This window comes from Hyaena hyaena, unplaced genomic scaffold (assembly GCF_003009895.1).
Source record: "Hyaena hyaena isolate Hyena2069 unplaced genomic scaffold, ASM300989v1 scaffold_217, whole genome shotgun sequence".
In the NCBI taxonomy this organism is placed as follows: Eukaryota; Metazoa; Chordata; class Mammalia; order Carnivora; family Hyaenidae; genus Hyaena; species Hyaena hyaena.
In genome coordinates this window covers 2,051,064-2,070,318 of record NW_024080849.1, presented here as the reverse complement: position 1 = coordinate 2,070,318, position 19,255 = coordinate 2,051,064, and the positions used below count along the sequence as shown (strand labels likewise).

General features: G+C 48.3%; 1 protein-coding gene across 1 annotated transcript in view; it reads right to left on the bottom strand.

The window, feature by feature from the left end:
• Nucleotides 1-13,226, bottom strand: part of CASQ2 (calsequestrin 2) — a 64,999-nt gene extending 51,773 nt beyond the window's left edge. The window contains exon 1 of the mRNA XM_039242757.1: nt 12,960-13,226. Coding sequence (XP_039098688.1) covers nt 12,960-13,193 — 234 coding nt within the window. The 5' untranslated portion in view covers nt 13,194-13,226. The remainder of the gene's footprint in view (nt 1-12,959) is intronic.
• Nucleotides 13,227-19,255: the final 6,029 nt, after the last annotated feature.

Here is a 19,255-nt window from a genome sequence, read left to right as displayed (position 1 = left end):
ATTTTATGAGACTGAAGTAAGTACTGGGGCCTGCTGGGGCTGGAATGGGTGGCATCTGATTGTTGGGGGAAGAGGGAGGCTGTCACTTGTTTTTATTGGCACTGTGAGGCTCTCGCGATGGTCAACACCAAGGAAGAAACCCAAGGGCCAAGGCTGTGTGTTCCTTCCACTCTACCATGTTGAGAAGCAGTATACCAACCATAATATAAATGGCACCTGCTGGGTGTTAGCTATATATCAGACACTGCTCCAGAGCCTTGCATGAATTACCTCATTGAGTCTTCCCCAAACCCACATAAAGTAGAAGTTTGCAGATGAGGAAATGGAGGCATAGAGAGAGGGTGACCAACAAAGCTGGGTTCCAACCTGACATCGTGGCTCTGGAGCCCAGGCTCTCACCCATTACATTGTACTCTCGCACCTGGGTCTTGCTCTGTCGCTCACTGCAGGTCACAACCTCTCTGATCTCTACTTTCTAGTCTACAAATGAGATCTCATTCCTGTAGGGGTCACACTTGAGGCAACACTGTGACACCGAGCTGGCGGTCCCTGAATCTGAGCCCACATCAGCATTACCTGGAGGAAGGTCCCATGAAAACAGATTTCCTGGGCCCACCTCAGAGTTGTTGGTTCAGCACGTCTGGGATTTTGTGACACGCACTTGCATCTGCAACGAGAAACCTATCCCTGGTCATGCAGATGCTACACGTTGGGAGCCACTGCTCTACAATGGTCTCTAACCCGGGATCACAATCTTTCCTCCTGTAGCATCTTGCCATGTCCACACTGACTGGATGAGAAAGGCCAGGTGTCTCCCTTTTCATACTAAAAACACTGTTGCAACGGAATGTTTTCAAAAATGGCTTTGACTGACATGGGGCCAGGCGGCACCCTCTAACGTTGCTCTGGACAGGGTTCCGTTGTGCCTGAGAGGCTGTGAAAATGCCATCTGGCAGCCCCGGACCCAACCTCTTCTGGTAGCTCCCTCCTCAGCCTGCCCCAGAACTGAGTCCCACAAAATAGTAACTACGTTCTGGAAGCCAGGGGGAGACCAGCCCTTTTCTAACTAAACCTTCCATAGCTTGGTGCGCCTCATCCAAAAACAAACAGGGGCGCCTGGGGGGCTCAGTCGGTTAAGCATCCGACTTGGGCTCAGGTCATGGTCTCACGGTTCGACTTGGGCTCAGGTCATGGTCTCACGGTTCGTGGGTTCGAGCCCCGCGTCAGGCTCTGTGCTGACAGCTCAGAGTCTGGAGCTGCTTCGGAGTCTGTCTCCCTCTCACTGTCCCTCCCCCGCTCACGCTCTCTCTAAACTGAACAAACATCAAAAAAAATTTTTCAAAAGCAAACAAACAATGCAGAGAGGTGCTTCAGCCAATGGAGAAGCTCCCTAAATATAAGATAATGGGCAGACGCGGGGCTCTTTGACCGTCGCTCCCCCAGCGAGCGGCGACAAGCGGAAGAGAGGCCTGCTGCCGCATGGCTGCACCGCGTGAACGGTCTGACCAGCGCCTGCTCTGACGGCACCTGCTGGTGACAACAAGTAGCATGGACAGCCGACGCGTGGGCGGGGCAAGCCGCTTTCACGTGCACAGTCATTACAACCACAGCCCCTTACCGTGCGCCAAACGTGTGCCGCTCGCCTGGCGCGGCCCCTCGTTCTCTTTGTAACAACTCTGTGCTGGAGGTACTGTGGCTTCTATCTGTACAAAGGGAGCCTGGAGGAGTGACGTGACCTGGCCGTGGTCACAAGCCAGCGCGAGGTGGGTCTGACTCCAGAACGTGTGCTTCTTCGTCAGGCGATACCGAAGGCTCCCGTTTATGCCGCGTCTGCTGTTTTCTTCAGGTCTGGGGGAGAGGGGTCTCATTTTCTTCATAAATAAATCCGGTGAGCGTGGTCAGCTCCGTTCGGCGTCCTGAGCCAAACGGCTGTGTGTGGCGGGGGGACGTGGAGGCAGGTGAGCATGTGAGAGAGTACCTGCTGGCTCGCCTGGCCCGCCTCCCCGCCCAGCACACAGCAGATGGCGAGGAGAGGCCTGCCTGGCACCGCGCGCCGGGCAGCAGGCGGGCGCTCCTGGAACAGCCTCTGCGGGCACTCAGAAGCGGCTCTGGCCCGACCGGCCCACCGCAAGATGGCGCGCTGGCCCTCTTCCTGCATGGCTGTCCAAACAGAAACGGCTTATCTGGATAAAATCACAGCCAGGTTTTAGAAGAGGGAGCCTCTGGGGCTTTTTTTGGGTACAGACTCAGTACTCTGGACGGCTGGCTCTCTTGGTGGAAGAAGTCACTGGAGATGCGAAGGCTGAGCTGTCAATTCTACGAAAATCCTCCATGCCAACCACGGAGCTCAGACTACAGGAGGGTGGGGCTGCTGCTTTTAACAAAAAAACGAGTGATTCTGAAAGATTTTGTTTTTGACTTTTTACTAGACTGCTTTATCTTATGGTCGTTTTATTGTGGTGACTCTCATGGTATCTCATGTCTCCATTTCAAAACGTGTAACTTTGGGAGAAAGTCCACCTAAGGGTTATGATGGCCAGACACCCTATTTGGAAGAAAGTTTCAACGTTTAAAACTTCTGAGTCAACAGTGTGTTTTCCATTTTGTGAATCTCTATTAAATGTCTATATGGAAGTTAGAATTTCACTGTCGTTGACTCAAGCCATGATCTTATAATAGCACTCCTGTCTTTCCAGCGTCTGCCCCTGGGAAGTGCACAGCAAACTCTCATCATATATTTGGGCAGCACTTGGGCTCTAAGATCTGCAGTTTAAGAGTGGGCATGGGTATACCTCGTCGGAGAGACGACTGGCTCTATGCGAGGGTTCGTTCCCAGAGCCAAACCAAAATAAGCCTGACCTCATCTGATTTTACAGAGGGCAGCAGGTGCAAGTTTGGAGAATGCCATATTTGGGCAGCGAACAGTTGGAAGAAATACCTGAATCCTGTGTGTGCTGCTATTCTCTGCCCGCAGCTCCCACATCATTCCATCTGCAGATTTACTCGACTCCAGCAACTTGACTTTGCCTTCCTCTCCTGGGGTTTAGCAATGCAGCCGTGGGGACATTTGCCAGTGCTAAATAGGTTCGAAGGCAGGGTCAGCCTTACAGAGCCCACAGGTTTCTGCACATGCTGGATATATACTTGGGACTGAGAGTTCTGTGGTTTTAAAAAAAAATAAGTTTTACCCATATGTCAGTGGGATTAAGCAAGGATGACAAACAGCTTCCTGAATCTGGCAGAGTCAACCTAATTTTATACTGTTCCACTCAATGCTTTTTTATGAATAGATTTAATTTTAAACAGAGACCAAGGGCAAATATATTTTCAATATAGGCGATACATTTATAATTGTTTGCCTTTCCCTTTCTCTCTCCATCCATCCATCCATCCATCCATCCATCCATCCATCCATCCAGTGTTTTCTGGATTTTTATCAAATCTCAAGTAGGTGCTAAGCATTAGCCCATTTGCTCACACTAGTCATTTTGGTTCAACATAATCCAATTGTACAGTTAAATGTTGCTCAAGTACGGGTGAAAATCCAGAATAAAAGCTAAAGGCTCGTCCCTTTTTAAGTTGACACCACTTACAAACACAAAACAATCCTTTTCGACTGTTCTTGGGTGTGGAAGGAGGGTGTCATTTGGAACCAGACAGACATGAATTCTAATCCTGATATGTGCTCCGCCATTTTGTAGCTTTGTGACCTTGGGCAGTCTCTACTTTCAGGATCATTTCTTTGCATGGGATGTGAACAAATGTTTAAGAGTTAAGTAGAGTAACATATATAAAGTCCCCTACTGGGTATGGTTTATGGTGAATTCATAATCAATGCTATCTCCCTTCTCCTTCTCTTCTGTTCACTTAACATTCACTCAACAAACACTGCTGGTGCCCCACCAGGAGTCAGACGCTAATGTAGGGGCTGCATACAGCAATGGAGAGAACATTTTGCCTCTGCCCTTGTGGATTTTACATTCTCTAAGGGTGCCAGACAATGGGCAATGTGCCAGTCAAGCTCTATCGAGAAAAGAGAGAGTAGGGAAGAGAGGTCAAAAGGAGTGCTCAGAGAGGGATCTGTGTAGGAGATCAGGGAAATAACTTCTTTCAGAAGATGCCATTTAAGCAGAGACCTAAAGGAAGTTAGAGTTCTTAGCATTAATAAAAGAACATCTCCTTAGCTATGGGGGCCACGCCATTTGCATTTTGTAAGGAAGCAGGTATGAATATTTAATGGACCAATGAAAGAAGGAATGTTTCTCTTTGGGTGGCCATAAGGCTAAGATTCACATTATAGAACACTCACTAGTATGCTGTAACCAGCTTTCTCTAGTTTCCTGTTAAACACGGTAACACCTTAGTATCCCCTATTCTCTAGGGTTCTCTGATTTGTCATTTCTTTCTAGAAAAGGACAATGCGACACAGCAACCCAACAGACGTTTTTCTTCTTTCTAAAGGTACATCCTGGACCCTGACCAAAGATTACCTTCTGATTTGACCTTAGAAAACCCCATAACTCAATGGGAAACCTCTCAAGTAGAGTAAGGCTTCCAATGGGCCCAGTCATCCCCTTTAAGGAGGTCCAAAGTGTCAATCCCTGACTGTGAGAGGGGAGAGTGGGAGCCCACTGGGAGGCTTGGGTGAGACCCAGCACAGGTTTGAATCCCTATAGCCCCAGTACCAACTTATCAAACCAGCGGTATGCTAACAGGGCCATGGGGGAGAGGAAACAGACCAAGGGTGAATCAATTAAAACATGATTCTGGTCATCTGGAAGATTTCTCCAACCCAGGAGGCCAGTATTGTGCTTTGGAAACATGCCTCTGAATCACTTGGGGAATCCCATTTAAATGTAACGAGCACCCAGGTGATGTCACTGCCGCTACTCTGGGTCCCACATTTTGAGCATCAAGTCTCAAGTGTCTGCAAACTTGGCTGCACATGAGAATCCCCTAGAGAACTTTTAGAAACTCTAGTACCTAGATATCACCCCTTACCCCATCACCGATGAAATCAGTACCTTGGATGAGAAGACCCAGGCACCAGTATTTTTAAAAACTCTGTGGTGATTCCAATATGCAGCCAAGGTTGAGAGAACCATTGCAACTGGCCAAGAACATGGTCTAAATTTCAAGCAACAGGCGAAGAGAATTAGCAGTCGATGAGCACCGAGTATATTTCAGACCCTCACTTAGGCATCCTACATAGAAGAACCTCCTAAATAGTAATCAGCATAACCAAATAATAATACCTGAAACTTGTACAGCTTCTTATAATTTTATGAGAAATTTCCATTCACCTGCTTTCACTGAAGGTTTTTCATTCACGGACAGAAACTACACAATTGGTTTAGTAGACAAGGGAAATGCAGTGCTCATCCATGACTTGCTCTGGATCCAAAAAGCAAGCTAAAGAGAATTTCAGCACCCTGAACTCCAGTTGTCTGCTCTTCCTGAGCGTGGCTCCCTCATCTGAGGTCAGATATAAGAGGATGGCCCCGCTCAGAAAGTGCACACGGAAAGTCACATCCAATGATGCTGGGCACACCGCAGGGTCCGAAGAGGTTGAGCTCCCAGCCAAAGATACTTCACTGACATGCAAATTGATTAGGAGACTAAGTTCTGAATAGAGAAGGGAGCTCAGTCTGTTAGGGACCTTTGCAGACTCAGCAGCAGCAGCAAGAGACCTCCTTAAATAGTGGCAGAACCCAGAGGCCGACGTGGCCCAGGATTTGGATTCTTGATTCTGCTACAGATGGTGGGACCAGCCTCCCCCAGCACCATAGGGCCTCGTGCGTAATCCGTGCCAGAGTCACCATCTAAAATTATTGGAAAATAATCTGTTTACCAGCCTTGGAAAATTGGTCACAACAAGCTGTCTTCTTCCTGGTGTGCAGTCCATTTCCAATAATTTTATGTGACCACTGATCATCCTGCAATCAGCATCTAAGAGGGCCTAGGAGAAAGCCACTGGGCAGGCTGTGTGAGGATGGCAGCAGCTTTCAGGTGGTGAGTGGAAGTAGGACTTCCTTAAGCAGGAAGAACAGAAGCAGCCTCAGACCTGAGGAGCAGCCTCAGACCTCACACCCTAGCTGAGTCCTGTTGAAAAGTAACAGGAGCACCACAGCATCCTGGCATGCAACCACCAGGATGGTGTGGCTATTCCCGCGGGTCAGGGCTGCCTGCCTATCTCAGGGACCTAGCTCGCCCTCAACAACCGAACCAGTTCTCACTGCTCACAATGAGGAAGGCACAGCTCGTTCATCATCTGTTCACTGACTCATTCGTTCTCCTATTCTTGCTAACGGTACTCAGAGTCTGGAGAGAGCAACGGATACTTGGTGAACTAATACTTCCGTTCAGGGATTCACAATACTTATGTTCCTATTCTAAATCACTCAGTGACTTGCCTGAGAAGATCCCCCGGGGTTTCTCCTAACCCAGTAAATGTATATTGGTTACAGGTTGGCCTATTTGTGTGCTCCCACAAAACACATGTACACACTTTGAACATGAGGGGCGCCTGGGCGGCTCGGTCAGTTGAGCGTTGACTCTTGTTTTCAGCTCAGGTCATGACCCCAGGATTGTGGGATCAAGCCCCACATCGGGCTCTGTGCTGAGCTTAGGGCCTACTTAAGATTCTCTCTTTCAAGGCACCTGTGTGGCTCAGTTGGTTAAGTATCTGACTCTTGGTTTCAGCTCAGATCATGATCTCATGGTTCATGGGTTCAAGCCCTGCGTCAGGGTCTGTGCCGACAACAGGGAGCCTGCTTGGGATTCTCTCTCTCTCTGCCCCTCTGCTGCTCTCTCCTTCTCTTTCAAATTAAATAAACATTTTTTTAAAACCCTCTCTCTCCCTCTGTCCCTCCCCCCTACTCTCTGTCTCAAAACAACAACAACTTTGACTACAAGACATGATGTAGGGTAAAACTGAGGTCCATCACGTCTCCTTTCTCCTTTTCCTTCTGCAGATGTCGGAGTAGGCATGACATGGTTTCTATATGCGCATGAAGCTCACTAGGAAAACGTTTTGGTCCTTTCTCCTTTCCCCTTGTGCAGGCCGGGATGCTGGTTCCCTGGAAGTGGAGGGCTGCAGAGGATGAGCAGTGGGTCCTGGCCTTGGGGTGGGATCTGTGTGAAAGCAGGAGAGAGGAAGGGATAAACTGTTCCCACATCTGGCTTAGGTGCCTGGAACACTGTTCCCAGGGAGCTCAGGAACGCCCAGTGGGGCTGCCATACTGCTCACGCACAGCCAGCTCATCCCCTTCTGCCGTCCGGGTGATGTTCTGCCACGTTGCCACATCCCCTGTTCATTCATTCTATTGTGTTTTTGACTCGCAAGCAGGATTCTGGTCCTTGCCCATATGGATTTGATTCCATTTGTTTTCTCGTTTCCTCTATTACCAAGGTTGCTTTGCATTCAGGTTGCCCTCGGGAGTCTTCCAATCCAGAGGGAGAATTTCAACATGTATCTCCGTGGAAGGAAAGCGTAAGTCAGAAGGAGTCGGGAAGGACGGGGCGCCTGGGTGGCTTAGTCGGTTAAGCGTCCGACTTTCGTTTAGGTCATGATCTCGCGGTTCGTGGGTTCAAGCCCCGCATCAGGCTCTGTGCTGACTGCCAGCTCAGAGCCTGGAGCCTGTTTCAATCTGTGACTCCCTCTCTCTCTGACCCTCCCCTGCTCACGCTGTCTCTCTCTCTCTCTCCTAGAAATAAATAAAACATTTAAAAAAAAAAAAAAGAAGGATTCAGGAGGAAACTGGAAACATCCCTCAGAGACAGAGACTGGAGTGTGACTGAAAACGTGGAAGGGGCCTAGTTAAGAAATGGTGTTGGCGAAGTGGCTGAGTGCGTCAGGCACAGACTCAGCAAAGCCCGGGAGAACAGAGGGAGAGCTCAACGTGGGGCGGGGGCGGGGAGGGGGGGTAGGGAGAGGAGGTGTCAAGAATCTGGGACCATGGGCAAGTCACTCCTCCTCTCTGGGGCCTAGCTGCCTATGAATAAGCAACATGGCACCATGTCACAAGTCCCAAGCTGTCTGAAAGTGGCCTGGTGTTCTCAGTCTTTGAAGTGATAGGGTTAGGCTGCATGCTGTCTAAAATCGTGATGGAAGAGGCCAGTACAGGCTGCAAGTGGCCAGTGTTGGTCAAGTACTTCCTGTTTGGCAGAAGCTATGCTCTTGCCACGCTACCACCATCGTCTCCACTTCACCGACATGGAGCCCGAACTCAGACGGGCATCTTCCTTGGGAACTGGCCCCCAAGTCTATCTGATGCGGAAGCCCATGTTAGAGCGTACCGCTTCTTGAGCGTTTCGACCCGAGAGAGATCGGTGATGTTGGGGGACTTTCTCTGACAACCTTTAAAAGTGGGTGATCGGGGCGCCTGGGTGGCTTAGTCGGTTAAGCGTCCGACTTTCGCTTAGGTCATGATCTCGCGGTTCGTGGGTTCGAGCCCCGCGTCGGGCTCTGTGCTGACTGCCAGCTCAGAGCCTAGAGCCTGTTTCAGTCTGTGACTCCCTCTCTCTCTGACCCTCCCCTGCTCACGCTGTCTCTCTCTCTCTCTCTCTCCTAGAAATAAATAAAAATATTTAAAAAATAAATAAATAAAAGTGGGTGATAGCAGCAGTGACTTGCACGGCAGTTTTAAGGGAAGAGTAGAAGCCAAAGAACAAGGAGGAAGCTCAGTCACTGGGCAGGCCCTCCTCGTGTGCCTGAGTCCGGTGATGCTGATAGAATTTGGCCACAGTGGTGTAACTCAGTGCACGGTCTTGGCTGAAGCTGCAACCCCCCTTATAATCATGTTGACATCTCAACAGAACAATGGGGCAAAGGCATGGAAAAACAATTCACAGGAGGAAAAGATGAATACAGGAGATGATTGTATGGGAAAATTCCATCTCGCTAAAAACCAAATGAAAAATCTCAACAAAGATTTTTAAAACTCTGAAAATTGTGTCAACATCCCCAAATGGAGAAAATTATCTTAAAAATATGCATATCCTACCATGGAATGCTGGGCCAACCTTGGCACTGTTGGTCAAGAATATAAAACTCTTTCATGACACAGAAATACAATGTACTGGGGAAAAAATGAAAAAAATGAAATTATATAAGACTGTATATATGGCATAAACCCATTGAAAACTGTATGTTTACACGTAGACAGGAAGTACGGGAGCAAAATCTATCAGCGCAAACCGTGTTGCTTTCTGAGTGGATGTTCTTATTGCCTTCTTTTTCCGTTCCCATGTATTCCAGCATTTCTAAGTGAGCATATGCTCTTTCATGGATGACCTGCCCAACCAGGAATCGGGATTGCCGGTGCCCTGAGTCCCGTCCCGACGGAGCCACAGTTCAGAACAGTGTAGGTGGTGCTTAAAGAGAACATTTCATCGAACGTGCCATTCCTTCAGCAAGCCTCTTGGGAACATTCTATAGAAGTAGGTGCCATGCACTGCCCCTGGCACCCTCCAGAGCTAGACCCCGGCCCAACTGGAAAGCAGCTTGAGCTTGGTGCTGCCTGGTGTCATTTAATTTGCCCTTTTTCTGCCCAAGCCATTAGTGACCTTCTATTCTTTCCCTATTCCTCTTCCACCTTGTCAAACCCTGGTCCCACACGGAACTCACATGTGGTCAGACGCAGGTAGAAGTGACTGGCAACATTTTAAAGGACTGCCACTCCTGGAGGGGCTTAACCACCTTTGGACAAAAGCCCTCCCCTGAATTCAGGAATGAGGCCCTCACGGGCCAATTTTAGGGAGACTTGATGGGAAGATCCCTGAGGGCTGCCGGAATCCTTGTTCTTGCTGCTCCTCCCCTCCCTTGCTTATCGGCCCGGTACGTGTTCCTCATGTTCACAAACCAGTTCTTGTCACAGCTTCCCCGTGTCTCCCAGGTAGCAGGGTCCTTGCTCTTTGTGCTCTGGGAGCAGCTTCTGATGGTGACACCACTGCACTGTGGCTTTTTGTTTGCCCTTCTTCCATAATAGGCCGTGAGCCACTGGAGGGTCTCATTGTCCTGTGTCCACAGCATCTACCCCAAGACCCAACCTGTAAGTGATGGTCGGATGACTGACTGATCAGCCTTTCAAGATCCTGAGTCAGGGGGTGCCCCCCTCGCCCTGTGGATGGGGCTGTCTTTGGGTTGTTTTATTATCATCCCTTAGGATGGTGGGCAAAAATCCACAACTGATGATAGTTCCTCTGGCTTTTCAGCAGAATGGGGTGGCCCTTACAGGACAGGTTGTGGGCTCCTAACCCCTAAGCATGTCTCAGGTGTTTCAATTGGGGGAAATATAGCAACTCATCATTGTAGAATGAAATCAACATAACAAGTTGGAATCAATACTTCTTTTTAAATGTAGATGAACAGAACAGACTACAACAGAACAGAATAAAATAGAGGAGAGAAGAATTTTGTTAAAAATCCAAGTATTCCCCCAAATAATAATAAGTATTGTCCCATGAAATCCGTTTCCACTGTGTATGTGTCCCTGAGCACTGGGTCCCGGTGAATTATGATAGACTTTAGAAGCCACTTTCCTGAACCGGTTGGAGGAGAGGAGCCAGCTGCCCCTGCGCTGTCCCCTGCGCTGTCCACCCATGCCTGAGACCTCACTTCCTGTGGACATTGGCTGGGGGCTGCCTCCTTTTATCCCCCGAAAGCCACTGCGCTGGAATAGCAAGAGTACTTCCCTTCATGCAGGTCTCAGGTCCAAGGAATTCAGAGGACAAAATAACTGTTTTGACTATGAAGAAAATGTAGAGGCTTAAATCACCCTCTTTCGACCCATGGGATTCTTGGAATCAGTTTTGTCCTGGACTCTGAGAAACAGTCTGCACCTGACAGATACCTCAACCCCACCCCCACCACATCCTCATAAGGGAGCAAGGCCTCCTGCCTGGCTGGGGCATCTGCACAAGTGGTGCCTCCATCCGGGGCTTCTCAGCGCTGTGGGTGATATGGCGGCCTCACCGGGTCCAGGCCCGTGGGTGGAGCAACTCTATTCAAGGCAAACTCCAAAACGATCCTTGACAGAATATCTAGCAGCTCACTAAAAACTGTATTATTTGGTTCTAGCAGTAGGGCAGTGCAGGGGCTAAGATCACCTTTGCCTGCGCTAGTTGGGTGACCCTGGGCAACGTAGCTTCTCTGTGCCTCAGTATCCCCATATGTAAAATGGGGATAGGAACTGTACCTATGCCATAGAAACACTATAAGGATTAAACCAGCTAACATATACAAAGTGCTTAGAACCACCTCTGTACACAGTAAGCATTCGACAAACGTTAATTATTGTTACTTAATTATCTCTTAAGCATGTATGACAGTTGTTTTTTCCATATTTATGGATGAGAAAGTGAGACCCAGAGGAATGAAGTAACCTGCTCTAGGTCATGTGCCCAGGAGAGGCAAAGCCAGAATATAAATCGAGATCTCCCAACTCCAAGTTCCGTGTCCTTCTCCCCGTAACGATGCCCACCTCAGCGTCAGTCCCCTGCGGAATTGTCACCTATGTCCTGTGGGTGTCTGACGGGCACTCTCGGATCAAAGGTGTCTGAAGGGGTGGTGAGCCTGGGGAAAGTCCTTTCTCAGGTCTGCTTGGCCCTAGGTCTTTGAGGGAGATATATTCTTGGGGGAGAGCATGTGTACGTGTGTGTATGGGTATATGTGTGTGCATGTATGCATGTTCGTGCATGTGTTTTAACATGATGGGGAATCAGAAAGGGAGGGGATCGCTTGTACTGACATTCTTTTTGAGTTCTAGGCTGCCGGACAGTGATGAGCATATAGGGTAGGCTCTTGATGCTTTCAATTAACTTTTTCGGTCTCTCGGTAACGGAGTGCGGCCGATTGAGACAAGCGATGATATGAGCAAGGATTTCAGGGGCTAAGCAGAAGCTATGCTCTATGCCCTGTTTTTTTCCCAGCCTGCGGTGTTTCCATATGTAGCACAAAGATCTAAAAAAAGGAGAATGTTTTCCTGGAGTTTATTTGAAGCTTTTTTTTCAAGATTCAAATCTACATGAGTTTCATATATGGTAACTCTCTTAATCAAAATGTTTGATTACGCTGAGCTCTCTGATGTGCTAGTTAACAAGCTGCTGTAATTCTCCAATATCTCTTTCCACCGGTTTGTGCCTGGGCTGGGCACGGGGCTGATAAGAGATCTTGGTGACTACTCGAGTGCCTGGCGCTCCTGAGGTGTAAGTGAGCTTACACTGTCCAAGAGGCGCTGCGGGAATTGGCCCTGGGGCCCCCACCAAGGATTAGAGAATAGGCTCCACGGTGCCAGGCGTACAAACAGGCCGTGTAATGCAGATAAAATAAGAACTGACTTCAGCATCTGCCCTGAACTCACACCAAGAACCTTCTGAGGAGAAAAAAAATGAAACCTCCTGTTAACTAATGGATGTGCAGCTAAAGATCTTCATGCGTGTATGCTGTGCAAGGTTGACTGAACCCAAGTCACAAGAGATGAAGATCACTGAGTGCTATTGCCCAGCTGACCCATGGAGGGAAGAAAGGTCAAATGCCTCCTGCCTCTCCAGGGTCGCGGGAAGTGTCCAGCGAGCAGAGGGTGGGGAGTGAGCATGCCCAGTGAAGCCCACAAATCGTCTCTGAATTGCATTTCACCCCGGCCACTTAACGATACTTTTTAAATTATCTCGGAAAACAGACAACTGCCCTTGAGAAAGCAAGAGGGAGCATCATGGGACAGACTTTAAACCAGACCCACGCATCATGCAACATGTTCGGTTCTCCCTGTTTTAGGAGTCAGGCCCCACCCTGGGTCTACACACCCCAGCTTTGCAACAAGACTACCTTCAGATTCACACGACACTAAAATGCAGCCGGGCTTCAGGACAGGGTCTCTATAGCTACAGGTTCTCACGTCCCCAGCCACTGGCCAGCCCGGGCTGGCTGGGACAAGGTGGCCAGCGTGCCCCCTGCTTACCTCCAGCACGATTTCTTTGAGCTGGAACTGTTTCTGCGCGACTTTGTCTGAGGACACAGGCTCGTGGTAGTAGAGGCAGAGTAAGTCGTACTTCTTCAAAACCTGCTTGAAGTTCTTCTCAGTGAGGCTTACCACGCGGTCCTTGCCGTCGTACGTGGGAAAGTTGAGCCCCTCTTCTGCCCTGCAGGAGGACAGCAGGTAGACCCCCACAAGGAACAGGTGCGTTCTCTTCATCTGGGAAAAGTTTCGTTCTACTTTCCCAGGAAGACTGAGTGCAGGAAAGCAGCCAACCAGACTCTTGGGGGGGGTCTGGTTGCAAGAAGCAGGGGGACAGAGAGGCAGATTTGGTCCCTGCCCTCTATCACTCCTGGGCCCGGAGGACCTACTCGCCACTGCCTGGGTTCCAGCTAGCAGTACTTGTGGGCTCACAACACATGCGTGCAAGGACTGAGGGCCAGGCTCAATGGCCGAGCCCCAGATACCTCGCATAGCTGGGCCCAGCCCCTGTCTCATCAGGAACTCCATTTTTAGGATGCAGTTGTCTCAGGCTAAAAATAAATCATGCAATGAATAAAAAAGTTAGATAGGACACTGTTGAGGGATTCGCTGATACAGTTTGTCAGAGGGGTTGCTAGGGAGGAGGAAGGAGGGAAAGGGGAGAGCGCGTGCACAAGAAATAAGGAGGCCAGCAAGGTCAGGGAAGAGAAACGGACTCGGGGAGGAGGGAGAGACGACGAGACGCAAGAGGGTTGGGACAGTAAGCGGGACAAGCCAGCGGAGACATCTGCACGCACACAGGGCCACCCAGACCTCGGGATCGTTCAATTACTCTAAGGACAAAATTCAGCCTGTCCCCTCCAGGCGGGCTGCCTATCCCCCTACCTACTCACTGCTCACACGGGAACACAGCCTCGAAGTGGACTTCACGTTCTGCACCTGCCTTTCCCTGCCTCCCATCCTCCCTTCCTGGGACCTGGGCCCCGGGTGGCCACTGCACTATGCTCACATGGCCCTGCCAGGCACTGGGCGAGGGATATAGGGACACCCTTCTTGCCAAATCCCCCCACCCTGGGGCCTCAGTTCCTCTCCTTCCACCCCCGCCCACAGCTGAACCCTGCAGACAGCAGGAGGCCCCATCCCCGTTTTAAAATAAATTTAAAATATTTTAAATAAAGTAAAAGTGCAACAGTCTTCCTCAGAAACCCTCTTAGATTATGACAGACCATCTCTGTCCTATTTATTTTTTTACCTTAGCCCTTAATGTATCATTTTTGTCCCTTTCTTCTTCATTAAAGACAGACTGGCACACAGAGCCTCAAAGTTGGACAGATGACAGTTTCAATCCCCGTTCTGACTTTTAATGGCTAGATGCACTTCAGAGGGTCACCCACTCTCTCTGGTTCTCAGTTCCTCCCCCCACTTTGTCAAATGGGGATGGTTATGACAATATTGTAAGGTGTGGAACACAGAGATGGAAGAGCATTGTGCAAAGCAGGTGCACGGTAGTTGTTATACTTCATTCTCACTGGAGATGGTGGAACGTGGGTTATTATCAGACTTGTCAGTTTCTAATAATAGTGGCTTGCAAATCGTTTCCTGTCCACTTTCTCCTTGAACCAAGCAGGCAATTGGGGCAGAATTGATTAGCGCTCTTTTCACAGGGGAGCTGCCTGAGAATCAGAGAGATCAGCAACTTGTCTGAAACAGCCTTACTAACTGCCAGCTCAGAGCCCCGTGCTGCTGGCTGCTCTAGCTCTGACTCAGGGCAATTTCTCAAGTGGCCCCTCAACCATCTTTTCTGGTCAAACAACAGCCCAGGCATGTCTTTCTGCTCTTTAGAGTGGTCTAGGGCTCTTAAAATTCAGACTAAATTTTTGTCTTCCTTTGGTTAGAAAATCAGCTTTGGAAAGAGTGAGGACTCAGTCATGCACAGCATTTACAGAGGACTGATGGAAAAGAGGGGTTTGTCATCCTACTCGAGGGAGAACAGGCCCGTCCCCTGCAAACAGAGGGCCTTATTCTGAGAAGTAGGGTGACAAGGAGCTGTCTGTCAGGACACTTTCATGTCCAGGAAGCCAAGACCTTGGAGAACCCATGACTGAAAATGTGAAAGCCTTCAGTTCTTTCTAATGGTGAATTCTCTATGCTTTTAAAATTGGAGCCCAAAATAGCCATTCTAAGGCGTGGTTAAATTTCCAGGTCATTGGCAAGCAGGAGATGGCTGCTTTCTTTAGAAAATTTCCCTGGAACAAGATTTCCAAGCGCAACAAAATATGTCAGTTTCCCAAAACTGTTCCCATTGTCTCAAACTCATGGGGTTATCTTTATTTAGAATGTGCCCCACTTTTCTTAATATGAAAGTTTTTAAAACTTTTACTGAAAACTTGGGAAATATTTAAAGTCAGAGTCTTTGAATTTCCTGACTTGAAACTGATGAAAAGTACCAAGGAAAAGAAATACATTTTGAAAATGTAGTTTAGCCTTCAGGTCTGGCTTCTGACCAACTGCCTATTAACAGAAAGAAGCTGTGGTATGGCAAGTTCCTGTCCCCAGATCCTGCACTCTATTGGGGGCTTCGAAGCCAGTCCTGAGGACACATGCTGGGGAAATCAAGTTTCTCGCTGTCCATGGTCTATGTTTTAGGCACCAGTCATTTCTCTGGCTGCTTTTATTTTCCTTTCTGTTTTTCCTCTGCTTTCTTGCTCACCAGCCTTAATTAATTCGTTTTGTAAACAGGGAATGCTTCTGACATTTCTGAGTCAACTTTGTACCTATCTACAAATTAGCGGTCCCATGCAGGTTTTAGCTGCTGCCCCAGACAGTGTCTCACCCCCACGCACTCCTACTTTAGGTGATTGTGCTGAGATGTGTGTATCCTTCCGTGCCTGTAGCAGGGATTTTTGTTTTGTTTCGTTTAAACCAGAAGGGATAAAACAGAAAAACCAATCAATGCAAATAAATCTTAATTATTATCACAATGCAGGCCTCTTGGTTTTGCTAGTCCTCCACTCTGTGAGTGGGCACTACCCTACAGTCCTTTAATCTAATCTAACCCCTTTCAATTCTTTATTCTCGGCAGGTGCCAGAGTGATTCTGCATAGATTACTTAATTAGGTCTTTACAATAATCCATTTCACAGATTAATCAGGACTTGAATCCACGGCCTTCCCATTTTTGTTAATTATATTTTTATTGGGCATCTTCTACGCACCAATTTGTCGCTAACCTGAATTTACCTGAGATTACATCCTCGGACAAACAATGCTTCAACAAGAGCAACGTAAACGTGGGCTGTGCGCACGCATGCGCAAGCACGTTGAATGGGTACGCGCGTGCTTGCATGTAAACCCGCGCATGCGCACATGCGTGTGTGCGTAACGTCACGTCAAGTAGAGGCACGTGCTCATAAGAACAGCAGAACGACGGAGACTTGGGGCGTTAGGTAAGTGGTGGCACCTTTGGACCGAGGTTGAGAAGAGCCTCCCCGGGGAGGGACGGTGGGAGCAGAAGCTAGGAGAGAGCGCTGCGCAGCCGCAGCCACAAGCTGGCTGCCAGGGAAACTCGGGAAACTGGTCCCGGGGACGCCAGACCCAGGGGACTCCACCCCGGGAGAGCTGTGTCCGCCTCCGCCTTCTCCTCGCTGCACGTGTTTTCCCGCTCAGACTGTACCTCTTAGTAAAAACATGTGGATGGGTTCACACCTGCACTGGAAGGTCTACAGGGCAGGGACCCCGTCCGAACGTCCCGGAGGCAGCTCAGCTAGAGAGACGTGACAGGCCGTCGGGGGACCTGGGTTCTGGGCTGGTCCCACGCGGCCGGGCTGTGCGACCTCGGCCAGGACTCCTCGCTCACCTCTTGGCGCTCGCATTTCTCATTGGTGGGGAAAGGGTCAGACTCACTGGTCTCCCCTGGCCCCATTTTGGCTCTCAAATTTTTAAATTTGTTAACGCGACGAGAGGATTTTCTTTTACCAGGTTAGGCCGTGGCCCAGCCCCCAGGTTTGAGAAGTTTGATGACTGACTACCCGCGGAGGAGGGTTTGGTGGGGGTGACTCTGGACAAGTCCAGGCTTCTCTCTCTCTCCTAGGACTTCACCGCCTCCGGAGGTCCCTTCTTTGGCTAAAATACTCCACCCCGTGGATGAAGCGAGTATGGCATCCTTTCTTTGATCCTGTTCTGTCCCACTGCACCGGCGCAGGGCCGGGAAGTCAGCCTGCTGGCCTGGTAGACAGTCCCAGAAGTGCTTGTGTCTAGGGACCCGGTGCTCCCCGGCCCCAGGCTTCCTCTGGTGAATCGGAACAGGCCTGAATATCCGGTCATCCCAGGAGCCTTCTGCCCCACACCAGGACACCCCTCTAAACAGAACCAAGCAGAAAAAGAGCAGCGCTGGTTGAAAAAGAGCCCCAAAGTTCTACCAATCGTGAGGCCAGGTTTTAACTAACGACACTTCCTTAGGGAAGCACCCCTGATTGACTCCCAGACCTTACACAGTCGTTCTCCTTGAAAACATATCTACCCTGGGGACTTTTTTCCCCAGGTAGCATGAGCCATAAAGTAGCCTCATAGTAGCAGATTACATAGTAGCCGAATATTGTTCACAGTAATCCTCAAAATCAGCCTGGCCTGTCATAGTTCTTAGTAAACAGTTATTAAATAAATTGGAAGCATTGAATCTGTGCCAGGCCTTATTTTAAAGTACTTTACAGGGGCACCTGGGTGGCTCAGTTGGTCAAGAGTCAAACTCTTGATTTCAGCTCTGGTCATGAAATCATGGTTAGGTAGTTTGAGTCCAGCATTGGGCGCTACGATGACAGTTCAGAGGCTGCTTGGGATTCTCTCTCTCTTTCTGTTCCCTGTCTGTGTTCTTTCTCTCTCAAAATAAATAAGTAAACTTAAAAAATTGTTTAAAAAGTACTTTACAAATTTAACTCATTTTGTCTTGATAATGCCATGAAGTTGGTAATTTTAGTATCCCTGTTGAACAGGTGGTAAACTGAGGCACTGGGCAGTTCACTAACTAGAGGTGTGGTTATCCCCATTTGACAAGGGTGGAACTGGGAATCAGAGAATGAGTGAGCATCCAAAGTTTATTCAGCCATTAAAAGGGGGATTGGACAGAAATTCTCATCTATGCAGCTCCTAGACTCTGTACCAGCCATTTATGAGAATATATGGAATCATGTATTATCTATTCTTTATTTTTTTAATCTGGTTTCTGCCACTCAGCATAATTATTTTTTGAGACTCAGTTATGTTGTTGCATATATTAATATCTCATTCATTTTTATTGCCAACTGGAGTTATATTGTATCAATATGCACAGTGTGTTTATCCGTTCCATATTGCTAGACATTTGGGGTTTTTTTTCCCCATACATAAACCTGCTGTTTTAAATTTAGGTCTATGATTTGAGTTACTTTTTAAATAATTAATGGTGTGAAGTATAGACCAAACTGTGGTAATGGTGGTGGTGGTGGCGGTGGCGGCGGTGGCGGCGGCGGTGTGTGTAAGGATATCCAGTTGGTTTTGCACCACTTAAAAAGTCTGTCCTCCACTGAATTGCCTCTGCACCTTGTGAGAAATTAGTTATCTGTATGCCTGTTTCTGGGCTCTGTCTTGTTCCTTTGATCTGTTTATCTTTTTTTTTTTTTAATTTTTTATGTTTTATTTATTTCTGAGAGAGAGAGAGAGAGACAGCATGCGCAGGGAAGGGTCAGAGAGAGAGAGAGAGACACAGAATCTGAAACAGGCTCCAGGCTCTGAGCTGTCAGCACAGAGCCCAATGTGGGGCTCGAACCCATGAACCGTGAGATCATGATCTGAGCCAAAGTCGGACGCTTAACCGACTGAGCCACCCAGGCACCCCTGTTTATCTTTTTAAAATGTCGATACCACATAGACTTGATTATTGTAGCTTTGAGTGTTTTGAAATAAGATAGAGTATGTGCCTTCCAACTTTCTTCTCTTTCAAGTTGTTTTGTCTTTTCTAAGTACTTTTCATTTCGATGTGAAATTTAGAATGAGCTCATCAGGTTAAAAAAAACTCACCTGGATTTTGATTGTGTCGAATGTGTAAATCAATTTGGGGAGAACTGACATCTTTACAGTACTGAGTTTTCTGGAACATGGATGAGCAAAGTAGATCTCTCCATAGATTTAGATCTTTAATAATCTTTCAGCAGTGTTTTGTAATTTCCAATATACATGTCTCCTATATCTTTTGTCAGATTTAAATGCAACGTTTCATGTTTTTCATGGTTATAGTGATAAACTTGTAAAATTTTGATTTCCATTTTT